The 27,796-nt window shown below is 41.4% G+C and overlaps 1 protein-coding gene across 4 annotated transcripts; it reads right to left on the bottom strand.

Moving 5' to 3' along the window:
* Positions 1-557: 557 nt before the first annotated feature.
* Positions 558-26,934, bottom strand: LOC311488460 (uncharacterized protein). 4 transcript variants are annotated; one of them, XM_084545185.1, is made up of 13 exons: positions 26,680-26,934; positions 25,536-25,673; positions 25,001-25,236; positions 22,171-23,965; positions 10,762-10,887; positions 10,227-10,462; positions 7,398-9,189; positions 6,173-6,346; positions 4,760-4,933; positions 4,310-4,483; positions 3,686-3,859; positions 3,230-3,403; positions 558-2,616 (listed from the first exon to the last, which is right to left on the bottom strand). In XM_084545185.1, the coding sequence occupies exons 2-13, from the start codon at positions 25,652-25,654 to the stop codon at positions 2,595-2,597; spliced, it is 5,196 nt and encodes a 1,731-aa protein (XP_084401311.1). In that variant the 5' UTR covers positions 25,655-25,673; positions 26,680-26,934; the 3' UTR covers positions 558-2,594. The 4 variants fall into 4 exon arrangements, with proteins under 4 accessions (XP_084401311.1, XP_084401308.1, XP_084401310.1 ...); XM_084545182.1 differs by lacking the exon at positions 26,680-26,934 and having other exon boundaries at positions 25,536-26,247; XM_084545184.1 differs by lacking the exon at positions 26,680-26,934 and having other exon boundaries at positions 7,398-9,186; positions 25,536-26,247.
* Between the last annotated feature and the right edge of the window lie 862 nt (positions 26,935-27,796).

The raw sequence follows: 27,796 nt of genomic DNA, 5'->3' as shown, positions 1-27,796 counted from the left end.
TCAAAGGTGCTGTATTTACATTCACTGGGGCGTAGCTGGCGGCTAAAGAAAGCAAGCGGTTGCCAGGCACCGTCCACCCACTGCTCGTGCACAGCGCCAACCGCAAAGTCCGAAGCGTCTGCGGTGATGGCAATTGGCGAGTCAGGTGATGGGTGTGCCAGCATCGTCGCTTTGGCCAAAGCAGACTTAGCGTCTGTGAATGCCGCTTCTCTCTCCGAGGACCAATCCACTATGTGTTTAGCCGCTTTCCCCTTCAAGGCCCCGTGCAGGGGGCGCATGAGAGCAGCAGCTGTGGGAATGAATCGGTGGTAGAAGTTCACCATTCCCAGGAACTCCTGCAGGGACCTTACTGTGACCGGCCGTGGGAAATCCAAGACAGCCTCAACCTTAGACGGGAGTGGCATGGCCCCGTCCTTGGTGACTCGATGTCCCAGGAAGTCTATGGTGGTCAATCCAAACTGGCATTTAGCTGGATTGATGATAGCAGGTGAGGAGCCGCAGGTGGGATAGGTGTTCGGCTTTGGAGGCAAATTTAGCGTGGTAAAAACACAGGCCGCTGTCAGAACGCTCCCGGTGAGAAACCGCCGTCACTGCAGCGAGCGCTGCATCACCAGGGAGTGGGGCGGCGGCGTGCGAAGCGTGTGCCGGTGCAGTCGTGGCGGCGTAGGCAGCATTGAGCGCAGCAGCAGTCATGTCATAGTTTTGACCAGCCAAGAAAAACCTGTCAGCCTCCTCAGCCAGCGCACGGCAGTCAGTGATGGTGGTGTTGGCCAACGCAGCACGGACTTGAGAAGGGAGTTGTCGCAAAAAAAGCTGGACGAAGAGGAAATCCGGTGTGTGTTCTCCAAGCAGACCCAACATCCTGTCCATAAGCTCAGAGGGTTTGCTGTCACCCAAGCCTCGCAGAGAAAACAGCCGGTTGGCTCTCTCAGCATCAGAGAGTTCAAATGTCTTTAACAGGTGAGCCTTGAGTGCTGTATACTTATCCACTGCGGGGGGGGTTTTCAGGAGGCTAACCACTCTTGTCGCTGTTGAGCTGCTGAGGGCTGACACGACGTAGTAGTATTTAGTTGTGTCCGCGGTGATGTCCCGCAGAGCAAACTGCGCCTCGGTCTGAGCGAACCAGGCTGAAGCCGACGACTCCCAGAACTCTGGAAGTTTTAACGTAACAGCGTTCGTTGACATAGTTGGTCTTTATGTCACTGGAATGCGTCCAGTAGAATCACGTCGGGGTCACCAATGTAGGATGTGATAAATGAGGTGGAGAAAGAGTCTCACGTTGACAACGCAACGGCGTGTCGTTTATTCATCCTAACTATATTAATTCCAAACCAACAAAGCGTTGCCCATAACAACAACAAACCAGCAGCGTGTTCTTAAAGAGACAGCGTCCCTAAAACACGGAACGAGGTGAATTGTGTCCATAGTGTCCACTACAAGACACAGATTCAGTATTTTGACTGTCATGTATCATCACAGTAACAGCTAAACACTCGTGAAAACATTATAAAATACATCGAGTTGTTTGATGCCGATCTGTACACTGAACATATAAAGAATAGTTCACGTTTATAATCATCAGAGACCATTACAGACGTTGTTTTAGGTTCCTAACGGTTTTCTGAATATATACGTCCGTGTGTGAATGTGTAAATGAGAGGAATTAACTTATAGCACGTAGTAGCAGACGCTTAATAAAGTTCACTCCATTGACTCGTATTGGTTCGCGGGGCAGATCCGCCTCTACCAATATGGCGGCGACCCTGACGTATCGCAGCAGCGGGCCAACCCGCTCAATGAGGCGTCTATGTATATATGTCTATGATGGTAACGACCAGGCTAACCGTCAACCCCCAGGTTGATGAAATGTTTGCATGGTACACTTGTGAAACAGATGGAATTAGAGAAGAAAAAGTCATGTTACCCTCTGTAGTTTAGGTAGATAAAGGTCTCAGTCACATTTGAATAAAATAATACTTTTTGTAGAAATGTCATGGGATCTTTTTTTAAAAGATATTTTAATTTCACGGACGCCTTGCAATTACACCACGGACCACTAGGGGTCCACGGACAACCGGTTGAGAATCTATGCCAGAGTCTTGAGACAATTGTTAATTGTTATTGATATAAATGTACAAGAATACACACATAAAAACTATCAGCCTTCACTTTTTAAAACAGGATGAGATCCAGAGTTAGCTCAGATGTTCTCATGATTCTATTCCAGCATCCAGCATATACACAAATCCACTGGGAACTGAACAGAAGCTCCAACAGTGTCAGGAAATATCAGAGAAAAGTCCAAAAAGCTTTAGATTCCAATGTTGACTCAGTGGAGTCCATAAAGCAAAGAGCAGAAACAGAAACACATCTATATGCTGAGTGAGTGAAACTGAAGACTGGCTGCATCACTATGAGTAGAATGTGTGTGTTTTAGCTCATGTTTCTGCTGAACATGTGGTTTATTCTGCAGCATTTATCTGCAGTCAGAGTCTCTCTACACACAAGCTGCTGCTGCTGCTGCTGCTGCTGCTTCAACCTCTCTGGATCATCAGGACACAGCTCACCCTCTCTCAGCTCACACACAGTCCTCTTCACAAAGATCGTGGCCACAATCTGTAGAGATAAGAAGAAAGAAGAGAGGAGATAAATGAGTGTTTCCAGAGTCTCCCTTCATCAGCTGTCAGTCAGTGATGCAGCTCATCCAGTATAAAGAGCAGCAGGGACTTCAGTCCTGTTCAGAGCAGCAGTGGAGCAAATATATACAAATGTGATGACTGGACCTCAGCAGAGGTTCTGCTCTGTAGAAAGAGCACATGGTTACTAAATGTAATGCTGGTTCTGTGATGTGAAGGCTTCAGTCAGACTGATCTCAGAGCTGTGATCAGTTGTTGATCAGATTTGATGAATGACCACCACTGTCTCTATACATCTTGGAAGGCTGTCAGCTGGAATCCAGCTTTATTTCCTGGACACATCAACACAACAACAACTGTCGTCTTCACATCAACTCAAACACATGATCACAACAAGCTTCTGGCTCATCTGATTGGCTGACTGTTGTCTCTCCCTCTGTCTTTCTGTCCACTCCTGAAACCTGTCTCTATTCTCCTCTCACAGCTTCACTGAGAAGCTGCAGGTTTACAGGAAACACTGGATCTTTGATACTAACTGTGTTAAGGACAATACTGATGAAAGCAGCATGGACTGACTGGAACCCTTTACTCACTCCAGAGTCGCCAGTTTATAGTCTGGACTATTCACAAGATCAAGAAGCTGCTTCACATCTGAACACTCCAGACTGTCTATTCTCAGGTCCAGATGTTTCAGATGGGAGGGGTTGGACTTCAGAGCTGAGGCCAGAGAATCACAGCTGATCTCTGACAAACTGCAGCTCCATAATCTGAACAAAGAATAAAATATGTAGATTAAACCATGAATAATTCAATCAGTTGTGTTCAGGTTTTAAATGTGCAGCTCAACATTACTGTGTCCTAACAGCCTTTAAGCTTCATTGACTTTAACAACTAACAGTGGACATTTTCTACAGTTTCTGATACAAACACTCGTCTTGAACTAAAGGACATTTACAGATTTATGGAGGAAAGTTCTGGATGAACATGAATTAGATTCAGTTGGTGATTAAACGTATCACATCTACAACAGTAACAGACAGTGAACTGACCTCAGAGTCTCCAGTCTACACTTTGGACTCTCCAGAAAACCACACAGCTGCTTCACTCCTGAATCTTTCAGACCATTTCCACTCAGTTCCAGATATTTCAGATGGGAGGGGTTGGACTTCAGAGCTGAGACCAGAGAATCACAGCTGATCTCTGACAAACTGCATTTGGTCAATCTGAATAAAGAATAAAAGATGTAGATTAAATCTACTCAGACATGTTTGACTGACTTTGTCCTTCTGTTATTGTGGATCTTCATCATATCTTCTATAGACAGTAATATGTAAAAGTGTGAGGTGTGTGATCTCCTTCCAGCAGCTGTGGTTCAGAGAGAATGGACTGATACATGGATCACGGCAGGTTTCACTCCAAATGAAATGTGACTGAATGATGATGAAACAGCAGGAAGCTCAGACACTAAACACACCTCAAACACCTGCATCTGAACACATGATCTCATCTGTGTGTGTTGACCAGGAATGCAGCTATCAACATTATACAGTTACTGAAATGTGTTTGTGTTTGTCTTCAGTTTGAAGAACAATAACGTTTTATAAGAAAATAAATTAGATTCAGTTGGCGATTAAACATATCAGATCTGCAACAGTAACAGACAGTGAACTGACCTCAGAGTCTCCAGTCTACAGTCTGGACTCTCCAGAAAACCACACAGCTGCTTCACTCCTGAATCCTTCAGGTGGTTGATACTCAGGTCCAGATGTTTCAGATGGGAGGGGTTGGACATCAGAGCTGAGACCAGAGAATCACAGCTGATCTCTGACAACCAGCAGGTCTTCAATCTGAATAAAGAATAAAAGATGTAGATTAAATCATGAATAATTCAATCAGATGTGTTCAGGTTTTAAATGTGCAGCTCAACATGTTTCCTAACAGCCTTTAAGCTTCATTGACTTTAACAACTAACAGTGGACATTTTCTACAGTTTCTGATACAAACACGTTTTGAACTAAAGGACATTTACAGATTTATGGAGGAAATTTCTGGATGAACATGAATTAGATTCAGTTGGCGATTAAACATATCAGATCTACAACAGTAGCAGACAGTGAACTTACCTCAGAGTCTCCAATCTACAGTCTGGACTCTCCAGAAAACCACACAGCTGCTTCACTCCTGAATCCTTCAGATTGTTATAACTCAGCTCAAGGTGTTTCAGATGGGAGGGGTTGGACTTCAGAGCTGAGACCAGAGAATCACAGCTGATCTCTGACAACCTGCACCAACACAATCTGAATAAAGAATAAAAGATGTAGATTAAATCTACTAAGACATGTTTGACTGACTTTGTCCTTCTGTTATTGTGGATCTTCATCATGTCTTCTACAGACATCATCACTTACTGACTAAATCCACTAACATGTAACACCAGTTGTAGCATCCCTTCACCGCTTCTCTGTGTATTTTAGAACAGATGTTAAAGTTTCAATGATGACTTTCAGTCTGGTATGATGTTGGTCCCTGATTGTACCTCTGACATGTTAACCCTCCTCCAGTAGAGCTCTGGTACTAATTCCTGGGTGGAGGCTAAAAACCAGAGGAGACTGAGCCTTTGTAGTCAGAGACCCTCGACTCTGGAAATGAGCTCAACCTTTTGTCAGGTTCAAATGAGCAGCAGAAGCAGAAGATCTGGGAGTTTGTGCTGCACTTCAAACTTTACTGATCAGAGATCTCTTCATACACTCCACGTTTAACCTCTGAGAGATAAAATAGTTGATGATTCTGAAACAGAGTGTGATTTGTTCAGGAACACAAACTCTGTTGTGGCTCTAAATCAAACACTATGACTGGTCTAACCTGCCTTCTTTCTGCAGTCATTCCAACAGAGTCTTGTCTCTTCTCCAACTTCTGTTTGAAATCCTCACACTGAGCCTGAATCCTGCTTTGTTGGGATGTTTGGGCCTGTGTTAGGCTGCTGTTTAGGACTCTGCTTTAACACACACCTCACCACAGCAGCTGTGTGGCTTGTCTCTGTAGCAACCATGTCAGCTTCTGATTCCATCAACATCATCACAGTTCCTAAGTTTTCCATTCATGTCTTTCTCTTCTTTCTCTGACCTGTCTCTCACTCAGACTCTCTGCAGCCTGTTTTTATCTGCTATCATCAGATCTTCAACAGCCTCATTCACATCCTCACACACTCCACAGCCTCATCAGTATTGACTTCATCTTCACTGACTGATGGAGCACAACATGAACCTGTGGAGGCTCACATCATCTCCCCATCATGACTCCACTTCTGTCAGCTTTAAATGAACAGTGCTCATGTCTTTCACTTCTATTTGGAGCCACAAGGAAAAACTATTGTTCAGCCATTTGGAAAAACACAACATTTGAGAAAAAGAAGGAACTTCTTCAGATTTGTGCTCATGGAAATACTGAACATTTAGCAACTAAAGAACATTTGACGCATCAGTCAATGAATTGAATAAATAAAGAAAACCTACGACAGCTCCAGTCAGTGAACTGACCTCAGAGTCTCCAGTCTACAGTTTGGACTCTCCAGTCCAGCAGACAGATGCTTCACTCCTGAATCCTTCAGGTCATTATAACTCAGGTCCAGGTCTGTCAGATAGGAAGGGTTGGACTTCAGAGCTGAGGCCACAACTTCACAGTGAGTCTCTGAGAGTCCGCATTCAATAAGTCTGTGATTAGAAAACATATGAAATTTGTTAGAAAATCAGATCATTTACATTCTAGATCCAGACTGAATGAGTATGAGGGTGAGGTGATCATCTGATGAACATCTGTGGTTCAGCTCATCTCATCTTACTGTGTTTGACATGACACAATGACTCTCTTCAGTCTCTCTCATAGCTGCAGACTACTGTCAGCTACGATTGTTCACGTCCTGACGCAGGAAAACTCTGATGACTGCTGCCAAATGCTGCAGAAATGAAACTAAACACTTGACAATCCACTTTTTATACAAACACAGTGTGTTAACTGAACCCAGGATATCTGATTGATGCTTGAGTGAATATGAAGTTTCTCTTTAAGAGGTGATGCATTACAGCTGAATGCTAATATTTGTGTTATTGTATGATGAGCTTACAGCCTGAAGGAGATCTAAAAGAAAATGAAGACAGATTACAAACAGACCTAAACTGGTTCATCCTACATAGAATGTCATGTAGAAAACATCTTGGGACAAATAATGTAAAAATATACCTCTAATAAAGTGACACTTGTAATTTGAGTGTGGTCATTTTGTTCCATGTCATTTCAATAAAAGCACTGAGGCATCCCCCAGCATCCTCCATGGTCACAATGACTTCAGTAATCTTTAGAAAATGATACAGATCTGGTTTTAAACCACTAAACTTACTGAATAAAACAAACTATAAAATGTTGTGTGTCTCAAAAACCTCCAGCACAACCTCCTTCATTAGTTTTATCAGGGTTACATGAAGCCTCCATCACACAAAGGAAGATAAAGAAATGGTTAAAATGAATATAGAATCTAACAATTATTACAAATACATAATAGATAATAACAAACATCACAACTAACTAAAAGAATCTACATTTTTATACTCACAGCATTTTAAACAGCTTCAGAAATCAACTCAACTGATGTATAATGTTTGAGGTAAAACTAAGAATAATGACAATAATGTAATCCTGTGTATATGTGAAGAACTAAACTACTAATCTCCACTGATTGATTCTGTTAATGATCACATCAGGACTCACCGAGCCTTTCTGCAGTTCCTCACAGCAGGGATCAGTCTCCGTCGTCCCTCCTCTGATGTGTTGTACTTTTTCAGGTCCAACTCATCCAGAACCTCCTCTGACATCTGCAGCATGTAGGCCAGAGCTGAGCAGTGGATCTCAGAGATAAACTTTGATCTGTTCTCTGACTTCAGGAACTCTTGGATCTCCTGATGAACTGAGAGGTCGTTCATCTCTATCAGACAGTGGAAGATATTGATGCTTCTGTCAGGAAAGATTTTATCAGTGTTCATCTTCTTCAGGTTGTTGATGGCTCTCTGGATGATTTTTGGACTGTTCTTCGTCTGACCCAGCAGACCTCCTAAGAGTCTCTGGTTGGACACCAGAGAGAGGCCATGAAGGAAGCGAACATACAGGTCCAGGTGACCATTTTTGCTGAGCAGGGATTTCTTCATGGCTCCATACAGGAAGTCATCCACAGAGTTGGTAAACCACCAGTCTTGCCTCAGAAAGTCCTCCAGCACCACTGTCTTATTGTTGGTGTAACAGTGGATCATGTAGACTGCAGCCAGAAACTCCTGAACGCTCAGATGAACAAAGCAGTAGACTGATTTCTGGAAGATCACACTCTCTCTTTTGAAGATCTCTGTACAAACTCCTGAGTACACTGATGCCTCTGTCACATCAAGACCACAGAGCTCCAGGTCTTCTTGGTAGAACATTATGTTTCCTTTCTCCAGATGTTCGAACGCCAGCCTCCCCAGCTTCAGAAGAACTTCCCTGTCAGCCTCCATCAGCTCCTGTGGACTCGTCTCATGTCCCTCATGGTACTTGTTCTTCTTCCTCTTTGTCTGAACCATCACAAAGTGTGAGTACATGTCAGTCAGGGTCTTGGGCAGCTCTCCTCTCTGCTCTGTAGTCAACATGTGCTCCAGAACTGTAGCAGTGATCCAGCAGAAGACTGGGACTCCACACAGGATGTGGAGGCTCCTGGATGTCTTGATGTGGGAGATGATTCTGCTGGACAGGTCTTCATCACTGAACCGCCTCCTGAAGTACTCCTCCTTCTGGGCGTCAGTGAAGCCTCGTACTTCTGTTACCCTGTCAACACATGTAGGAGGGATCCGATTGGCTGCTGCAGGTCGGGAAGTGATCCAGACCAGAGCCGAGGGAAGCAGTTTCCCCTTGATGAGGTTTGTCAGCAGCACGTTGACTGATGCCTTCTGTGTGACATCAGACACAACCTCACTGTTGTTGAAGTCCAATGAAAGTCTGCTTTCATCCAGGCCGTCAAAGATGAACAAAAGTTTACAGACAGCCAGCTCCTCTGCTGTGACCTTCTGTAATGTTGGATGGAAAACATGGAGCAGCCTGAGAAGACTGTACTGCTCATCTTTGATCAAGTTCAGCTCCCTGAACGAAAGCACAATCACCAAACTGATATCTTGGTTTTCCAAACCCTCTGCCCAGTCCAGAGTGAACTTCTGCACTGAGAAGGTTTTTCCAACACCAGCGACGCCGTTGGTCAGAACCACTCTGATGTGTCTCTGTTGGTCAGGTAAGGGTTTAAAGATGTCGTGGCACTTGATTGGAGTGTCATGGAGGGCCTTCATCTTGGAAGCTGTCTCAAGCTGCTTCACCTCATGTTGGGTATTAACCTCTTCACTCTGTCCCTCTGTGATGTAGAGCTCAGTGTAGATCCTGTTGAGGAGGGTTCCACTTCCTGTTACATCACTTCCTTCAGTCACACGTTCACATCTCCTCCTCAGACTGATCTTATGTTCATCTAAAACCTCCTGCAGACCAACATCTGCTGGAAAGAAGAACAAACGTGAGACAGAAAGAAAACACTCATCCCTGTTTGAAGTCACAAAGAACAGAAAACTGACTTTTAAATGTGTTGTAAAGAGTTTTTTCTTCTCACAATGAAACATTTTTGGAGGAAACATTAGAAATGCTCTTTTTTCTTGTGCTAGTGTTTGATTGACAGCAGAGGCAGCAGGTTGAGCTTCAGCAGCTTGTCTGCAGCTCTTCATCTAACAGCTCACTGTTGTTGTTCCTTCCTTGTTGTAATATTTAAGACTGAGCTACCAATAAAATGATGAACAATATGTTCATCTCTTGGTTTTAATAGCACCACCAACCAAACACTGATAAGCAGATGACAAATACACTGCATTTCCTCTGGCTCTTTCACAATAAAAGCCTCCCACTGGCTGGTCTCAGCAGGAGTTTCATTTGCTTCAGCAGTAATTAACAAAGCTCAGTTATGAGGAAAGAAATCAGTGAAGAGTAAAATAAAGCTGATATGTGAAGTGCAGGAAAACAAAAGAGAATTAATGAAACTAGAGGAATCTAAACTAATTAAATATTCTATCAATATATGTGAAGTTTTGAAGCTGTTCAAAGTGCTGCTACTCATCAGCTGCTTCACTATCTACTGCTACAAACTGATGTTAGCAGAGCAGTTTTCCTCAGTGGATGTTTGTTTGGTTCTTGTTCAACAAGTGGATCTGCAGGACAAGATGTGTGTAGGTTAGAGAAGAAGGAGACGTTGGCAGGAAAGCTAATGTGGGCTGTTGTTCAGAGTCTGTGTCTCTTGTTGTGTCTCAGGCTGCTGTCTGGCTGTTAGTCAGTGTGACTGTCTGTAATACACAGCATTCACTCCTCTCTGTCCTGCTGTTATTACTCTGGAGCAGAAACAATGCAGTGACATTTCACTGGGAGTTAATTTACAATGATATTTAGAATGATCTTAAATCCCCATGCTGTAGAACACAACAATGTGTCTGGATTAAATCAACAGGTTTCCAGAAAAGAGTCCATCAGCAGAAAGATGTACAGTCTTACTTTGTACAGTGCTGCTCTGACTGGCTGTCTGCAGTCCAGGTCTTCTTCTGGATCTTGGTCCACACTGGGGACAGGAGGAGTCTCCTGATGAAGCAGACTGGTCCCAGTATGAGGTGATGCACTGTCTGCAGAACCAGTGTCCACAGCTGCTAGAGACTGGATCCTTCAGGACGTCCTGACACAAACCACAGCAGGACAGCTGCTCCTCCACAGAAACAGGACTCCTCTTCCTCTCTCTGTCAACACATTTCTTCATCATTAAAATCATTTGCAGATTGAAAATCTTCACAGACTTCAACATTAGGACAAATATATCTGAATATTGATGAGTGGACATTCTGAAATGGAGGTTCTCAGGTGTTTTACTACAGAAATACCATCAGTACTTCCTGGTTCTAAAACCCAGACTAGGATCTTACCTACCTGCACTAAAACATCTGCATCATGACTATAAATCTTTCAGCAGAACATTTCTGCTTCATCCTAAAATCATCATCTTCCATCAGGTCAGTTTACAGTAGAAACAGTCTCTTACTTTGTGTCTGAGGGTCCAGGTTCTCCTCTGAAGTTTAGAGGTTGCTGTTTGGACGAGTCACTCTTCACAGATAGACAGCTGGATACTGTAGACTCTCTTTTCTTCATCTTCTGGACTTCAGTCAGTCTGAGAGGTAAACCAGTAACACTCAGTGAGTTTACATCAACTTCAGTTACAGTCAGTCTTCTCCAGTCAGCTGATTTCTTCATTCAACCAGAAACCTGGTTACCAGAATACAAGGAGGACTCAGAGAAACCTGATTTCACCTGCTGACTTTTAAAACCTTTTATAAACCATCGTGATGAAATGTAAGACCTCACATTTAAGAAATGTCTAAAAGCATGAAGATAATTCAAATCAATCTAAATGAAATCTGAGTCTAATGTATTCCTTTGATGGAAGGTATTTACCTGTGACCTCTGACCTAATGCATCTAAATATTACAACAGTGGAAGTGGATGATGGGCCTAGAACAGACACAGGGTTTCCCATACAATGTTAATACTATGGTGGCCCGTCAGGGTCTAATTTACTCCACCATGGTCTCATAACCAACTGAATTTAACCTGACGGAGAAACGGCTCAGAAACATTCACCTAGCATTTTTTATCCTCATGTCCTCGTGCTTTTTAGCTTCTTATATGTTTGTTTAGTGTTCCTGACCTGCACCAGACAGACCATGGTATTTCTTTCTGCCACTGTTATTAACCAGTTACCTTTTTCTTCTGTAGGACACTTTGGGAGAGATAAACCTGGGCAAGAGACAACACTAACAACAATAATAATAAAGAGGTTGAAAACGTTACTTATTTTACAAGCCATAAGTATTTGTAATTACTGTTACATCTGTTAACGTATTAAAGAACACTAAACAACTTGGAAATGTGTTGTCTATAATATTGATGTTTCACTGAATGCATTTGATCCTAACTTGTTAAACCACTGCTTGTATATATATATTTTTTTTTTTGATTGATTAAGTTTATTTAAGTGTCAAACACCATGGTGCCCAGCCCACATGGGCTTATTAGACACTGAAGCAATAATTTACACAATAGTCTCCAGATAGCCACGTACACAGAGATACCCAACATAACACCACTAAAAATAAATACAAAAATAAAAAAGCTTGTTAAACTGGATACAGAATACTTTGTCTTAAATACCAGGCCTTTTCTATAAATTTGGCCAAAGCAAAAACATCATTTTCAAACAGCCAGCACAAAATCTCTCCTTCATATTGCCAAAATATATAAGGGTTTTTTAACTGAATTGATTCAAAAAGTGAGATCCTTAGGTCGCAGTATAAGGGACAGTAAAAAACAAAATGAAATTCATCTTCAACCACTTGGAGGTCACAGAATTCACATAAACGTAAATGTTCAGGTGTACCTTTAAATCGACCCACTTCCACTGCCAGAGGTAAAGTACTAGTTCTCAATTGAGCACAGAGGGACCTCTGCCTTCTCTTTAGATTAAAGGAAATATAAGGTTCTGTAACATAATCATTCTTAAACTGAACATAATTTCTAAGTTTTGGCTTCTTCCATATATCCTGTTTCCATTGCTCTTCATATTTACTTACCAATCTTTGTCTGACAATATTTATATTACATTGTAAATTATTTTGAAACTTTATATGTAAGTCAGACGCAGACAATATTATTGAAATCTCTCTATTCAATTTCAATTTTATTTCTCTAGACCAGGGGTAATGCCTTGCTCTGTCCCAATTAAAAATTTTCCTAGTTACCCTTTCCTCTGGCAGACTGACAAGACGGTTCCACAATCGCACCATTTCACACCTTTGTTTTACAATACATGGATCCCATCCTGCATCCCCATTAACAGCTACCTTTGCTGCGTATTTATGCACACCAAAAAAACACCTTAAAGCACGATTTTGAACAGAGTTACAGTCAAAAACTTCATCAAAGCCCCAAACTCCTGCAGAATAAAACAAAACGGAGTCAACCAAAGATTTATACAGTTGTGTAAATGTAGAAAACCCAAGATCTGTACATAGTTTCAATTTACTTAACACAGAACCTAATGCTCTTCCAGCAGACTCTGCTAGTATTTTCCTTCCCTCTGTAAATTTCATATTTTCATCAAAAACAAAGCCAAGATATTTATAACAACGAGTATACTTTAGGGGCACAGGGCCAAACTGGAATGTATAGATACTCTGTAATTCACTTTTTTCCCTAAAATGAACAACTTGCGTTTTTTCGCTGTTAATAGTAAGACGCCTTTTACTACACCATGAACTCATAATATTCAACATATTTTGTAAATTCACTTCATTTTCAGCTATCAAAACAATATCATCTGCATAAAGCAGAATACTTAGATTCATGTCCTCAATTGGCACCCCAAGATTACCCTGCTTAATTTCTTGAGCTAAATCATTTATATAAAAAGCAAATAAGGAAGGGGAGAGTAAGTCTCCCTGCTTCACCCCAAAAGGCGTTGAGAACCACTCCGTTCTTAAATTATTTATTTGCACACAAGCAATGGGGTCTTTGTAAAGGGCTTTTATAGCATTATAGAATTTTCCATTGATACCAAATGATAGTAATTTAAACAGCAAAAGGTCTCGGTTGACACAATCAAACGCCTTTTTGAAGTCAACAAAGCAGGTAAAAGTACTTTTACCCTTTTCCAGACGAGCTCTTACCACAGAAGATAACACATAAATATGATCAATACAGGCCCTGTTTTTCCTAAAGCCATTCTGTTCATCTACCAACCCTCCATAAACCTCCAAAAACGTATTAAGTCTGTTGTTAAGAACTCCTGAGTAAATTTTATATACTGTACTGATCAGACTAATCCCTCTATAATTCAACGGGACTCTAGGGTCATCTTTTATAGATTTCGGGATGGGTTTGATAATTGATTTTTTCCACTCGGATGGGATAATACCATTTTGAAAACATATGTGACACAAACAATGTAGGACATTACACAAGTTAGGTTTCTTAAGTACCTCGTTAGGGAGGTCTTCAATGCCCACAGCTTTATTTTCTTTGGCTTTATCTAGCACTTGAAGTACCTCATCCAATGTAATATCACTATTCAATATCTCATTTTGATAGTATGTAGTATTCATCCCAGTTTCCATCTCAAATTTTACTTTACAGGTTTCTTCTAAGAAATTACCATCAAATAAAGTGGAACTACTATAAGCGTATAATTCACTGTAATCTTTTTCCCACTTTTTTAATATTTGACTACATTCAAAAGAGGATTCACCACTTTCCAATAAGACCTCCATAGGTATTAATGTCTTCTTTTTTGGACCTAACTTATATTCTGTACATATTTGTATAACAGTAATATGTTTGTTATTCAACTAGAAAAGACTAAATATAATTTAAACTAACAGCAAATGTTGGACTTGCTGACATTCATCAGTTTTCAGTGTTAATGTTGTGGTCATTTTAGCACAGTTGTTTTTTTATTCTGTATTCTGTCTCATGTGTTGAATACCATTGCCTGTTACTTTTTAACTTTCAGATTAACATTTGACATTTGTGAAAGATCTACAGGAAGCATGAAAGACAAAAGGAGTGCAAATACAAACAGGATTTTAATGTAATATTTAAAAATATTTGCTTTAGAAAAAAAAAAGAGAAAAAAAGGGAAGAAGGCCTTTCCACTGCAGTCCACCCAGACAAGCCAACAGATGAGGACATCCTGCAGACTGAGGTTGTTTCCATGGTGGTCACAGCTCTATAGACCCCATGCCGTCACCAATTATCCACACTGTGTGGAAGGGAAAAAAGTATAAGTTAACGAAACTATTATGTCACATTTGAAGGGTTAAAAAACAATACCAGTACGTATATTAACTAGTTACTGAAAGAGAATCATCTTGTAATAAATAAAAATGTGCCTGTCTTTTTCAGATCATGTCACTTACCATAGCAACCAGCACACGTAACGTTGTTTATTAACGATAGTAAATATATCTATTGAACATCCAATCCACTAAAGTTGTGTAAAATATGAATTAAATAATAAAAATATAACTTAAAAGTTTAAATCTGAAGTCATTTGATTCAGGTTCGTTGGTAGAAGCTGTAGATGTGTGTTGAGTAAATGTTTTATGACAACTTGACAAAGTTCTGCAACACTCGACACAATCTACAGCTGTAATTTAACCAAGTTACTACCTTTATTTATTTATTTGTATAGTATAACTAAAATTAAGACATAACTCATTATTTCGAGTGTTTTATAGCTTCGGGTGAACTTACCTCGAGCAAGGTGAGCTGGGGTGCTGGGAGGACGGGTGAGGAAAAAGGGGGAGTTTACTGTGTTAGCCGGCTGCTAGCACCTCGGATAGCGGTTAGCCTAGCTCGGTAGCCTGAGCTAACACGGTAGCGGAGAGTTGAGTGGGCGGGTTTCAGCCAGTGCCATAGAGAGAGAGTTGCGACACTCCCATAGACCTCCGTTGTAAAAAATGGCGGCGCTTTTAACCGCCTACTTCCGGGATTTGAAAATCGGATTAGTTCCAAACACTGTTATTTGGGCGTTGGACCTCATTCACTTACATTGCTGCGCATTGAGTTGTTCCAGAGGTAAGTTGCTGAAATATCGACCTCTTTTGAATTATCAACTGTCTATATTGTATCAGAGGCCCTTTGCGATGCTTATACTGGTCTTCATTTGTATATGCACAGCGTAATTATTTATATTTTATCTTGGTTGTTTCAACCTCACACTCTTTGGATGTACTTTTTCTGACTGAGACCTGGATAAACGTGGGTGAGTCAGCCGCCTTCACGGAGCTTCTGCCTCCCGATTGTACTTTTATTAATTCACCGAGGACATCTGGTCGTGGAGGAGGAATAGCGACTGTTCTTAAAAATTGCCTTTATTACAAGCCTTTACCGCTTATGTCGTTTTCCTCCTTTGAACTGAGCCTGTTTGAACTGGGTCGGCCGGACCCATTACTATGTGCGGTTTTTTACCGGCCACCTAAATATAACAGAGACTTCATAAAGGACCTCTCTGAATTTTTTGCTGGTGTGATGACCAACTATGACAGGATTTTATGTGTTGGTGATTTTAACGTGCATGTATGCTGCCCTTCTAAGCCATTGGCTAAAGACTTTTTAGACTTGGCTGATGCTTTTAACTTTGTACAATATGTTTCTGGACCCACACAAGTACATGGACACACGTTAGACCTTGTTTTATCACATAATTTGCCTATCTCAAATGTTCAGGTATGTGACGCAGTGTTCTCGGACCACATGCCAGTTTTATTTGATTTTAATTTATCTTGTCATAGTTTAAAACCGTGTGCTCCTGTGCGCCGCTGCCGCATGCTAAAACCCTCCACCGCTGCTCAGTTTTCGTCTGCGTTTCTCGCTGAAAATTGGCTTGACACAAGACCCTCTGCCCTCCTTGACACTGAGCAACTTACATCAACCTTTCTTTCCACCTGTGCTAGCACTCTTGACATTGTCGCTCCTCAAAAAATTATGCGCCCCAGACCCAAATCTGAGCCATGGCTGAATGATGCCACCCGTGCCGCAAGGCGCGAGTGCAGGAGAGCTGAGCGCAGGTGGAAAAAAGATAAGCTTCAAGTGTCCTATGATATTCTTGAAGAAAGCTGGAGAAAATATCAGAAAACTGTCAAAGCAGAAAAAACGTTCTATTTCTCTGACATAATATCCCAAAATCTTAATAAACCACGTGTTCTTTTTAAAACTATTGATTCAATTTTAAATGCCCCCCAATCCACCGGTCTGGAAGCTTCTCCCCAAGCCTGTGAAGATTTTCTCTGCTATTTTATTGATAAAGTTGCAACTATCAGAACTCATATCTCACCCCCCACTTTTGATCCTTCCACACCCGTCACTTGCTCAACTGTTTTAAACCAGTTCGAGCCGGTGTCCCTTTCAACCCTCACAAAAATTGTCACTCAACTTAAACCCTCCTCCTGTCCCACAGACATTCTTCCTCCTCGCCTCTTTAAAGAGGTCTGGGAGACTATTGGACTTAATGTCCAAAAAATCATAAATAGCAGTCTTGCTTCAGGTGTTGTCCCAGCATATTTTAAAGAAGCAGCTGTGGAACCCCTGCTAAAGAAACCAAATCTAGACACGTCAGTTCTCTCTAATTATAGACCCATCTCAAAGCTTCCATTCATATCTAAAATCTTAGAGAAAACGGTACTTGTACAGCTGCAGTACATGGCATTCTTGACATCTTTCAGTCTGGTTTTAAAGCTTTACACAGCACTGAGTCTGCACTTTTAAAGGTTTTTAATGATCTTTTATTAATTACTGACTCCGGTGACTCTGCCATTCTTATGCTTTTAGACCTTACTGCGGCTTTTGACACAGTTGACCACACTATTCTCATTTCCCGTCTTGAGCACTGTGTGGGTATCAGGGATGCTGCCTTGGAATGGTTCCGGTCATATCTGTCCGAGAGATGCTTTTCAGTAAGGCTCGGTGACTCTGCATCGTCGTCTGCCCCCTTGTCTTGCGGAGTCCCCCAAGGCTCTATTCTTGGGCCCATCCTCTTCTCCTTATACATGCTCCCCCTTGGTTTAATTTTTAAAAAACATGGCATCTCCTACCATTTTTATGCGGACGACTCCCAAATCTACCTGCCGCTTAAGAGAAATGATAAGAGCTCCCTGATACCCTTACTTGAATGCCTTAAAGACGTTAAGGCATGGATGGCTTGTAACTTTTTAAACTTAAATGAAGAAAAAACTGAGGTTATGGTGTTTGGTCCCAGTCGCGCCTGTGGTGTCTCCTCTATAGACCTGGGCTCCCTGCAGCCATATGTAAAACCCATAGTCACTAACCTTGGTGTAAAAATGGACAGTGATTTTAAACTTGATAAACAGATAAACTCAATAGTTAAAACCAGCTTCTATCATCTGAGGCTTTTATCTAAAATTAAATCTGTTGTATCTTTTAATGATTTTGAGTGCTTGATTCATGCTTTTATCTCGACCCGTTTGGACTACTGTAATGCACTTTACACTGGCATTAACCAGGCCTCTCTCGCTCGCCTGCAGTTAGTCCAAAACGCGGCTGCTCGTCTCTTAACAGGAACTCGTAAGCATGACCACATTACCCCCATTCTTGCATCCCTCCACTGGCTCCCTGTCCATTTTAGAATAAATTTTAAAATTTTATTACTTGTTTTTAAGTCACTAAATGGTTTGGCACCTCAGTATATCGCCGACCTTATACATGTCTATACCCCACCGAGAGCATTGAGATCTGCTGATAAACTGCGTCTTGTTGTGCCAAAAAGTAGACAAAAGGCCAGGGGGGACCGTGCTTTTTCAGTGGTAGCTCCTAAGTTATGGAATGAGCTACCCACCCATGTCAAAATGGCCCCCACCCTGGATACTTTTAAATCTCACCTAAAAACTCATTTTTATTCCCTGGCTTTTAATATAGCATGAGAATTGTGTGGCCTCTGTCTGTCTTTTTATTGTAATTTTGTGTTTTTCAGTGTTTTATTTAGATCTTATGGTTTTCTTATTGTTTTCATATGTTTTAATTTATTGTATTAACTTTTACTTTCTTTATTTTACTGTTGTGTATCTGTTGTGCAGCACTTTGGTAACCTCGTTGTTTTAAAAATGTGCTATTCAAATAAAGTGGATTGGATTGGATTGAACTAATTTTCTATCATTGCCTGCTAGCTAATTAGCCAGCGCGACTTCCCCTGCTGTGAAGGTAGTTCGGTAATGAATCGCTACCACCTTTATAGCAACTTTTATTTAATTGAATTTTGGGATATACTAACTTTTCATTATGTGATGTGTTGGCTGTACTTAATTTGTTGTACTGTTCCTGTTCCATGTTCACTTGGCTAGTGTACAATTTGCCCAGCGCTACTTGCTGATGCTTGATGAGATGCTGATAGATTGCTATCCCATGCCATGAGCTCGTGATCAGGGTATGTCAAGGCATTGTCGTGACTCGTGATTTGAGTGAGGGTTATTTAATTAGGAATGACAGGAATTTTAGGACTGGTGAGTTTGAGTGGTGAACGCTGAGGTTCCCCATCTCAGATACTCATTTACTGTGAGGAAACTTTGTATTGTAATATCCACACTAGTTTAATGATTGTTCTTCAAAAGTATTATTCAAGGTATTATTCAGTAGTCTTAAAACAAATAGTACACTTTTGTGTCACATTTGGTCATCCCTTTTACTCTGTTCTTCCTGTTGTTCTTGTTTACACACACTTATCAATTGTTCATCCACTGTTCTTAACACTGTTTCTAACACTTGTTCTTGTTCCACACATGATTAACTTGTTTTATTCATTGACACTCTCCCCAGCTCTACTTTGTGTTGTCAAAATGTGTTTTCCAGGCAGTCCTGAGTGAAGCGGCCTGTGAGAACAATGCTGGAACTCTAAGATTGTTATGGCCATCACCAGTCCTGTTCACCTTATCCAAAAACCATGAAGTGGTATGGTAGGACTCTGGTCTGTGCTCCTCCACTACCATGTACCTCAGGGCAGCACTTCACTTGTTTTGTGTTCATTGCCCCATGTTATCCCACCTTTTTGTTCTGTTGTACTAGTGCATTCTCCCCCCCATTTGGTTCTTCATGGTTGTGGTTTCATGGATCACCTGCCCTTGGTTTTTGTTTTTCTTGTTCACATACACTCACACAAGCACACATTGTTATTGTCTTTTATTGTTTAATAAAAAATACTTTTTTTACCTTCATTTGTATCAGCCGTCCTTACATTGATGTCTCAATAGCTGTAACAGTTACAAGTGTTTTGTTAGTTAATTGCTTAAGTTACTTGGATTGATTTACAGCTACCCTTACCCTTAGCCTACTCTGTACACTAACCAAGAGCCATAGAGAAAAATCTTCGCTCTGCACTTACCTATAGACCCAAACATAAAAGCATAAATTCATTTTTATTCTGTTGTAGTTTTGATAATATGTGCATGGCTTAATCTTAAAATATACATTCTTAGTCTTAACATGATCATGTTTCACGTTGTGGTCCTGGGGGTGGCCACTCATCAGAAGAAGTGAGCTAGCTTCTAGGCGAATTCTGAACGGACCGCCATGGCAGACCTCTTTGCGTTATCACGAAGGTAGGCTAATAGCTGAATCGGAATTTATCAGCAAAATCACAGGAATCAGTAGCCTAATACAGCCCAGTTGTGCTCAAATGAATATCGTGAGACGTCTACCATCAGATGAATGATATGGAAAAGTTAAGTTAGAGCCTCTGAAGCCAGTGCTACTACCCATGCGAACATGAACACTAATCTTTTCTCTCCATGTAGCCTAAAAGTTATCTAAGTAATATAAGTTTTTCGTTGTCACCCTGCCTCTCCAAATGCAAAACTGACATTAACAAAAATGCAATAATGTAATAACAGCTGAAAAAGTACTTGGGTGTGTGTTTTATTTTATATTTACCGTTCAATAATGCAATCGCTGCTGTCTGTCCCATAGAAGAACATGACAGCCAGCGTATGTATAGGAACTAATTGGGTTTACATGAACCACGTGACAGCCATAGCGGCGACATCAAAGAGTGTCGCAACTCTCTCTCTCTATGGCTCTGGTTTCAGCGTCCAGACTGCCTTAGGTCCGCCCCAACACGATGCCCATGCCCATATTTGGAGTATCCGGGTGTGGGCGGAGTAAAGCAAAACCGAAGGCTCCTCCCACTACTGGCTTCATTTTTGAATTCAGAATCCAATAGGTGACGTCACGATGGGTTTGTCCATTTCCCAAGTTGACAACGAGGTTCATGTGACAGAAGCAGTATTGAATCCAAAAGGAGGCCAAAATACATAACGCTAACAAACGTTAATTTTGTTCGTCAATTACGTGACGAACAAAAATCTCCCTGTTTCGCCTGCGTTGTATGACCGTGTTAGCCTGGTCGTTACCATCCTACGTTTCCGCCCGAAAATTTGTTTCGGTCTGGCACGGAGTCTGGCCAAATTGCACTTCCGCGGTTCGCGTGTAACCGCGCCAATCAGCGAACAGTTGAGTGATGATGCGGAACTCGCCTGCCGAGTTGCTTGTAGTCCAGCGAAGCTTGTAGTTTAACAGCATAGCAACAATGGCGACGGAGGAAGAGACGCTAGAAGCCATCCGCGAAGTTGTCTCAACTCTCGAGAGCATCACGGAATTAAAACCAGAACAAGAGGCTTGTCTTGTCAATTTTATAAATGGCACGGACGTCGTAACTCTCCTTCCAACTGGCTTTGGGAAAAGTTTGATTTATTTAACTGGAAGCGGAAGTGGTAAGCGTAAGAGCCTGAACTCCGGCGCACAATATACGTCATTACCAAACGTTGCTGATTGGTTAAGGGAACTCCAATGATTTTAAACCTCAAAATAAGCATCCGCCCATTACGGAGACAGATTCCTATTACATTGGGCCAGACTAACGTGTGAGACCGAAATCAAATTTCGGGCGGAAACGTAGGATGGTAACGACCAGGCTATGACCGTACCATACCCGGTACAAACCGGGCTGAACACTGGGCTCCACTTCAGGTCTCATTTGTAGTTTAATTTCGGCGTATTGCTAATAGTTATAATATTAATATTTAATAAAGAACTACACAGAACACACGGAACTAACTGTTAATGCCACCGACGCATTGAATGAAATGCGAAAGTGGTAAACGGACGTAACGATTTAAATGTAATTTAAAACCTACAATGCGCTCGTATTTAAGACTTTTTAAGGCCTTAAATTGGCATTATCAAATATAAGACTTTTTAAGACTTCTTATGACTCTGCAGAGACCCTGTTTATTTAGTGTGAAATACTCCCACACCTTGGATGACTTGGTTGTACTGATTTCTCCGCCTCCGCCATGTTTCAGAACAACGTTAGGGTCTCTCCGATGGTCTTTCCTCTACCTTTTCTTTTTTTTAATACTCAAACATCTCCGTGGCGTAATAATCGTGCGACACAACGAATCAATAATGAAATTCGTTGCCTCTTTTAATAATCAATTTTTATTGATTTTATCGATTATTGATTCTGAATAAAACAAACTGTAAAATGTTGTGTGTCTCAAAAACCTCCAGCACAACCTCCTTCATTAGTTTTATCAGGGTTACATGAAGCCTCCATCACACAAAGGAAGATAAAGAAATGGTTAAAAAGAATATAGAATCTAACAATTATTACAAATACATAATAGATAATAACAAACATCACAACCAACTAAAAGAATCTACATTTTTATACTCGCAGCATTTTAAACAGCTTCAGAAATCAACTCAACTGATGTATAATGTTTGAGGTAAAACTAAGAATAATGACAATAATGTAATCCTGTGTATATGTGAAGAACTAAACTACTAATCTCCACTGATTGATTCTGTTAATGATCACATCAGGACTCACCGAGCCTTTCTGCAGTTCCTCACAGCTGGGATCAGTTTCCGTCGTCCCTCCTCTGATGTGTTGTACTGATCCAGGTCCAACTCATTCAGAACCTCCTCTGACATCTGCAGCATGTAGGCCAGAGCTGAGCAGTGGATCTCAGAGAGTTTCTTCTCTGATCGGTTCTTTGACTTCAGGAACTCTTGGATCTCCTGATGAACTGAGAGGTCGTTCATCTCCATCAGACAGTGGAAGATGTTGATGTTTCTGTCAGGAGAGATTTTATCAGTGTTCATCTTCTTCAGGTTGTTGATGGTTCTCTGGATGATTTTTGGCCTGTTCACTGTCAGATCCAGGAGACCTGCTAAGAGTTCCCGGTTGGACTCCAGAGAGAGGCCATGAAGGAAGCGAACAAACAGGTCCAGGTGACCATTTTTGCTGAGCAGGGATTTCTTCATGGCTCCATACAGGAAGTCATCCACAGAGTTGGTAAACCACCAGTCTTGCCTCAGGAAGTCCTTCAGCACCTCTGTCTTATTGTTGGTGTAACAGTCGAACATGTAGACTGCAGCCAGAAACTCCTGAACGCTCAGATGAACAAAGCAGTAGACTGATTTCTGGAAGATCACACTCTCTCTTTTGAAGATCTCTGTACAAACTCCTGAGTATACTGAGGCCTCTGTCACATCAAGACCACAGAGCTCCATGTCTTCTTGGTAGAACATGATGTTTCCTTTCTCCAGATGTTCAAACGCCAGCCTCCCCAGCTTCAGAAGAACTTCCATGTCGGCCGCCATCAGCTCCTGTGGACTCGTCCCATATACCTTAAGGTACTTGTTCCACATCCTCTTTGTCTGAACCATCACAAAGTGTGAGTACATGTCAGTCAGGGTCTTGGGCAGCTCTCCTCTCTGCTCTGTAGTCAACATGTGCTCCAGAACTGTAGCAGTGATCCAGCAGAAGACTGGGACTCCACACAGGATGTGGAGGCTCCTGGATGTCTTGATGTGGGAGATGATTCTGCTGAACAGCTCTTCATCACTGAACCTCCTCCTGAAGTACTCCTCCTTCTGGGCATCAGTGAAGCCTCGTAATTCTGTTACCCTGTCAACACATGTAGGAGGGATCTGATTGGCTGCTGCAGGTCGGGAAGTGATCCAGACCAGAGCCGAGGGAAGCAGTTTCCCCTTGATGAGGTTTGTCAGCAGCACGTTGACTGATGCCTTCTGTGTGACATCAGACATAACCTCACTGTTGTTGAAGTCCAATGAAAGTCTGCTTTCATCCAGGCCGTCAAAGATGAACAAAAGTTTACAGACAGCCAGCTCCTCTGCTGTGACCTTCTGTAATGTTGGATGGAAAACATGGAGCAGCCTGAGAAGACTGTACTGCTCATCTTTGATCAAGTTCAGCTCCCTGAACGAAAGCACAATCACCACACTGACATCTTGGTTTTCCAAACCCTCGGCCCAGTCCAGAGTGAACTTCTGCACTGAGAAGGTTTTTCCAACACCAGCGACGCCGCTGGTCAGAACCACTCTGATGTGTCTCTGTTGGTCAGGTAAGGCTTTAAAGATGTGGTGGCACTTGATTGGAGTGTCATGGAGGACCTTCATCTTGGAAGCTGTCTCAAGCTGCTTCACCTCATGTTGGGTATTAACCTCTTCACTCTGTCCCTCTGTGATGTAGAGCTCAGTGTAGATCCTGTTGAGGAGGGTTCCACTTCCTGTTACATCACTTCCTTCAGTCACACGTTCACATCTCCTCCTCAGACTGATCTTATGTTCATCTAAAACCTCCTGCAGACCAACATCTGCTGGAAAGAAGAACAAATGTGAGACAGAAAGAAAACACTCATCCCTGTTTGAAGTCACAAAGAACAGAAAACTGACTTTTAAATGTGTTGTAAAGAGTTTTTTCTTCTCACAATGAAACATTTTTGGAGGAAACATTAGATATGCTCTTTATTCTTGTGCTAGTGTTTGATTGACAGGAGAGGCAGCAGGTTGAGCTTCAGCAGCTTGTCTGCAGCTCTTCATCTAACAGCTCACTGTTGTTGTTCCTTCCTTGTTGTAATATTTAAGACTGAGCTACCAATAAAATGATGAACAATATGTTCATCTCTTGGTTTTAATAGCACCACCAACCAAACACTGATAAGCAGATGACAAATACACTGCATTTCCTCTGGCTCTTTCACAATAAAAGCCTCCCACTGGCTGGTCTCAGCAGGAGTTTCATTTGCTTCAGCAGTAATTAACAAAGCTCAGTTATGAGGAAAGAAATCAGTGAAGAGTAAAATAAAGCTGATATGTGAAGTGCAGGAAAACAAGAGAATAAATGAAACTAGAGGAATCTAAACTAATTAAATATTCTATCAATATATGTGAAGTTTTGAAGCTGTTCAAAGTGCTGCTACTCATCAGCTGCTTCACTATCTACTGCTACAAACTGATGTTAGCAGAGCAGTTTTCCTCAGTGGATGTTTGTTTGGTTCTTGTTCAACAAGTGGATCTGCAGGACAAGATGTGTGTAGGTTAGAGAAGAAGGAGACGTTAGCAGGAAAGCTAATGTGGGCTGTTGTTCAGAGTCTGTGTCTCTTGTTGTGTCTCAGGCTGCTGTCTGGCTGTTAGTCAGTGTGACTGTCTGTAATACACAGCATTCACTCCTCTCTGTCCTGCTGTTATTACTCTGGAGCAGAAACAATGCAGTGACATTTCACTGGGAGTTCATTTACAATGATATTTAGAATGATCTTAAATCCCCATGCTGTAGAACACGACAATGTGTCTGGATTAAATCAACAGGTTTCCAGAAAAGAGTCCATCAGCAGACAGATGTACAGTCTTACTTTGTACAGTGCTGCTCTGACTGGCTGTCTGCAGTCCAGGTCTTCTTCTGGATCTTGGTCCACACTGGGGACAGGAGGAGTCTCCTGATGAAGCAGACTGGTCCCAGTATGAGGTGATGCACTGTCTGCAGAACCAGTGTCCACAGCTGCTAGAGACTGGATCCTTCAGGACGTCCTGACACAAAGCGCAGCAGGACAGCTGCTCCTCCACAGAAACAGGAGTCCTCTTCCTCTCTCTGTCAACACATTTCTTCATCACTAAAATCATTTGCAGATTGAAAATCTTCACAGACTTCAACATGAGGACAAATATATCTGAATATTGATGAGTGGACATTCTGAAATGGAGGTTCTCAGGTGTTTTACTACAGAAATACCATCAGTACTTCTTGGTTCTAAAACCCAGACTAGGATCTTACCTACCTGCACTAAAACATCTGCATCATGACTATAAATCTTTCAGCAGAACATTTCTGCTTCATCCTAAAATCATCATCTTCCATCAGGTCAGTTTACAGTAGAAACAGTCTCTTACCTTGTGTCTGAGGGTCCAGGTTCTTCACTGAAGAATGGCGGTTTATCTTTGGAGTAGTCACTCTTCAGAGACAGACAGCTGGATACTGGAGACTCTGCTCTGTCCTCCTCTTCCTCCATCTTCTGGACTTCAGTCAGTCTGAGAGGTAAACCAGTAACACTCAGTGAGTTTACATCAACTTCAGTTACAGTCAGTCTTCTCCAGTCAGCTGATTTCTTCATTCAACCAGAAACCTGGTTACCAGAATACAAGGAGGACTCAGAGAAACCTGATTTCACCTGCTGACTTTTAAAACCTTTTATAAACCACCCTGATGAAATGTAAGACCTCACATTTAAGAAATGTCTAAAAGCATGAAGATAATTCAAATCAATCTAAATTAAATCTGAGTCTAATGTATTCCTTTGATGGAAGGTATTCACCTGTGACCTCTGACCTAATGCATCTAAATATTACAACAATGGAAGTGGATGATGGGCCTAGAACAGACACAGGGTTTCCCATACAATGTTAATACTATGGTGGCCCGTCAGGGTCTAATTTACTCCACCATGGTCTCATAACCAATTGAATCTAAGCTGACGGAGAAAACGGCTCAGAAACATTCACATAGCATGTGAAGCTATTTGTGTTGTTCACTAATAAAAATAAAAGTTACCTCCACTTTTTAAAAGCTGATGTTTGTGCTCTTGATTTTTTAGACCATGGAGATTTACAATTATTTAAAGAGAGTTGGTCAAAACCTGGAGGAAACGACTCCAGATGTAACGTGCTGCACAGGCTGCTGCTGTTTGTCACTAAAGCCAATATCCACGTTATTACCATCATTTAAAGACGCAACACGTCTGATTTTATGTGCAGACATTTCATCTACTGTAGAAATAGTTTTAATAGTTGGGACAGCATCTTAATTAGAGGCTTTTATTTAGACAGTAGGAAACACTGGACCAGTCTGTTCAGAGACTCTGACTGAGAACAGGAAGTGAAACACACACTACGCAGTTTAATAAAAGCAGCAGAACTCTAAGTGATCAATCACAAGTTTGTGTAAATGGTTGAATCAAAGTGTTGAGTTCTGACTCTTCTTCCCTCTACAGTCCACATGAAGAAGAAGAAGAAGAAGAAGAAGAATGTTAACACTCACTCTGCTTCAGCTTCAGTTTTCCTCCCTCTGCTCTGTCGTCTCAAATGGAGTCTGAACAAACTGACTGAACACTTTCACTTTCACTGCTCCTCCCCTCTCAATTTACAGGAAATCATGTGTGTGTTGCTCACAGCCTGATGTCTTTATCTCTGTTGACTTGAACAGGACCAGTTTCTCTTTGGTTCATGTGTTGTCACTTTATCTTCACATTAAAATCATGTCAATCATTTTATTTTTTCAGACTAATAAACAATACATGAATAATGTTGAAATATTTGACTTTTATTCAGGAGTGGACTGGGACAAAATATCATCCCTGGTATTTTGGACCAGACCGTCCCACCACATTTGATAACACACACCTTTTCAGTCTTGTTGGTCTCTTGAATGTGTAAACCAACTGTGTAACTCTTTAAAACCACGTACCTTAAACCATGTAATGAGTTAACGTTAATCAGTGAGAGTGGACACATTCAATTCTTCCTGTCATTTATTAACACTACATAACTGTATACTTCACCACTCCATCACAGTACTGAATCTTAAAGCAGCATTCATCTGTTTACTGGTCAATACTTTGTTCTACTGGATTTTTAGCATTTTGTTGTGGGTGTTGATCTAAAAAGATCTGTAACATAGAAGGATCAGGACGGCCAAAGTAATCTATGTCCTCCTCTCTGCTCTCTCTCACTAACACTCTCCTCTTCTGGGGATGCTATCTCAACCTAGCTCAACAAAACATCCAGAATTATTGGATCCTCTGATAAACAGACACACAGCTGCATTGACATAACACTGGCAATGAACACAATGATGTCATTTTAAAAATAGTTCCAGGTTCCAGTAGTGATGGGTAGTTCAGCTCTTTCCTAAGTATCGTTTATAGTCTGATATTTGAGCCCAACACAGTTAATACATATAGTTTATGTGTTGATAAGCCCTTTTTTCATTAACTGTTTTCATTAGAATCCTAATAATTGTCTCATTTTATGCAGTTATTCTGTTACAAAAGCATTCTTACTTTTGTTTAATATTTCAATAAAACTTTAATTGTGCAAAGGAATGAACAAAACACTGCAATCAAATCCTCACAAGCAAAAACGGAACCAAGCTCAGT

Source organism: Chelon labrosus, assembly GCF_963514085.1.
Source record: "Chelon labrosus genome assembly, chromosome: 5".
Taxonomy (NCBI): Eukaryota; Metazoa; Chordata; class Actinopteri; order Mugiliformes; family Mugilidae; genus Chelon; species Chelon labrosus.
The sequence above is the reverse complement of the archived record's forward strand: the minus strand, read 5'-3'. Positions and strand labels throughout refer to the sequence as shown.

What these genes read in the sequence shown, in the direction of transcription:
- LOC311488460 (XM_084545182.1), bottom strand. Translation starts at nt 25,756, where the DNA reads ATGAAGAAATCAGCTGACTGGAGAAGACTGACTGTAACTGAAGTTGAT. An exon ending in CCTGGACCCTCAGACACAAA is followed by an intron (nt 10,463 to 10,761) that starts GTAAGAGACTGT and finishes ATGTGTTGACAG; the next exon opens with AGAGAGGAAGAGGAGTCCTG. An exon ending in TATAAACTGGCGACTCTGGA is followed by an intron (nt 2,617 to 3,229) that starts GTGAGTAAAGGG and finishes TTATCTCTACAG; the next exon opens with ATTGTGGCCACGATCTTTGT.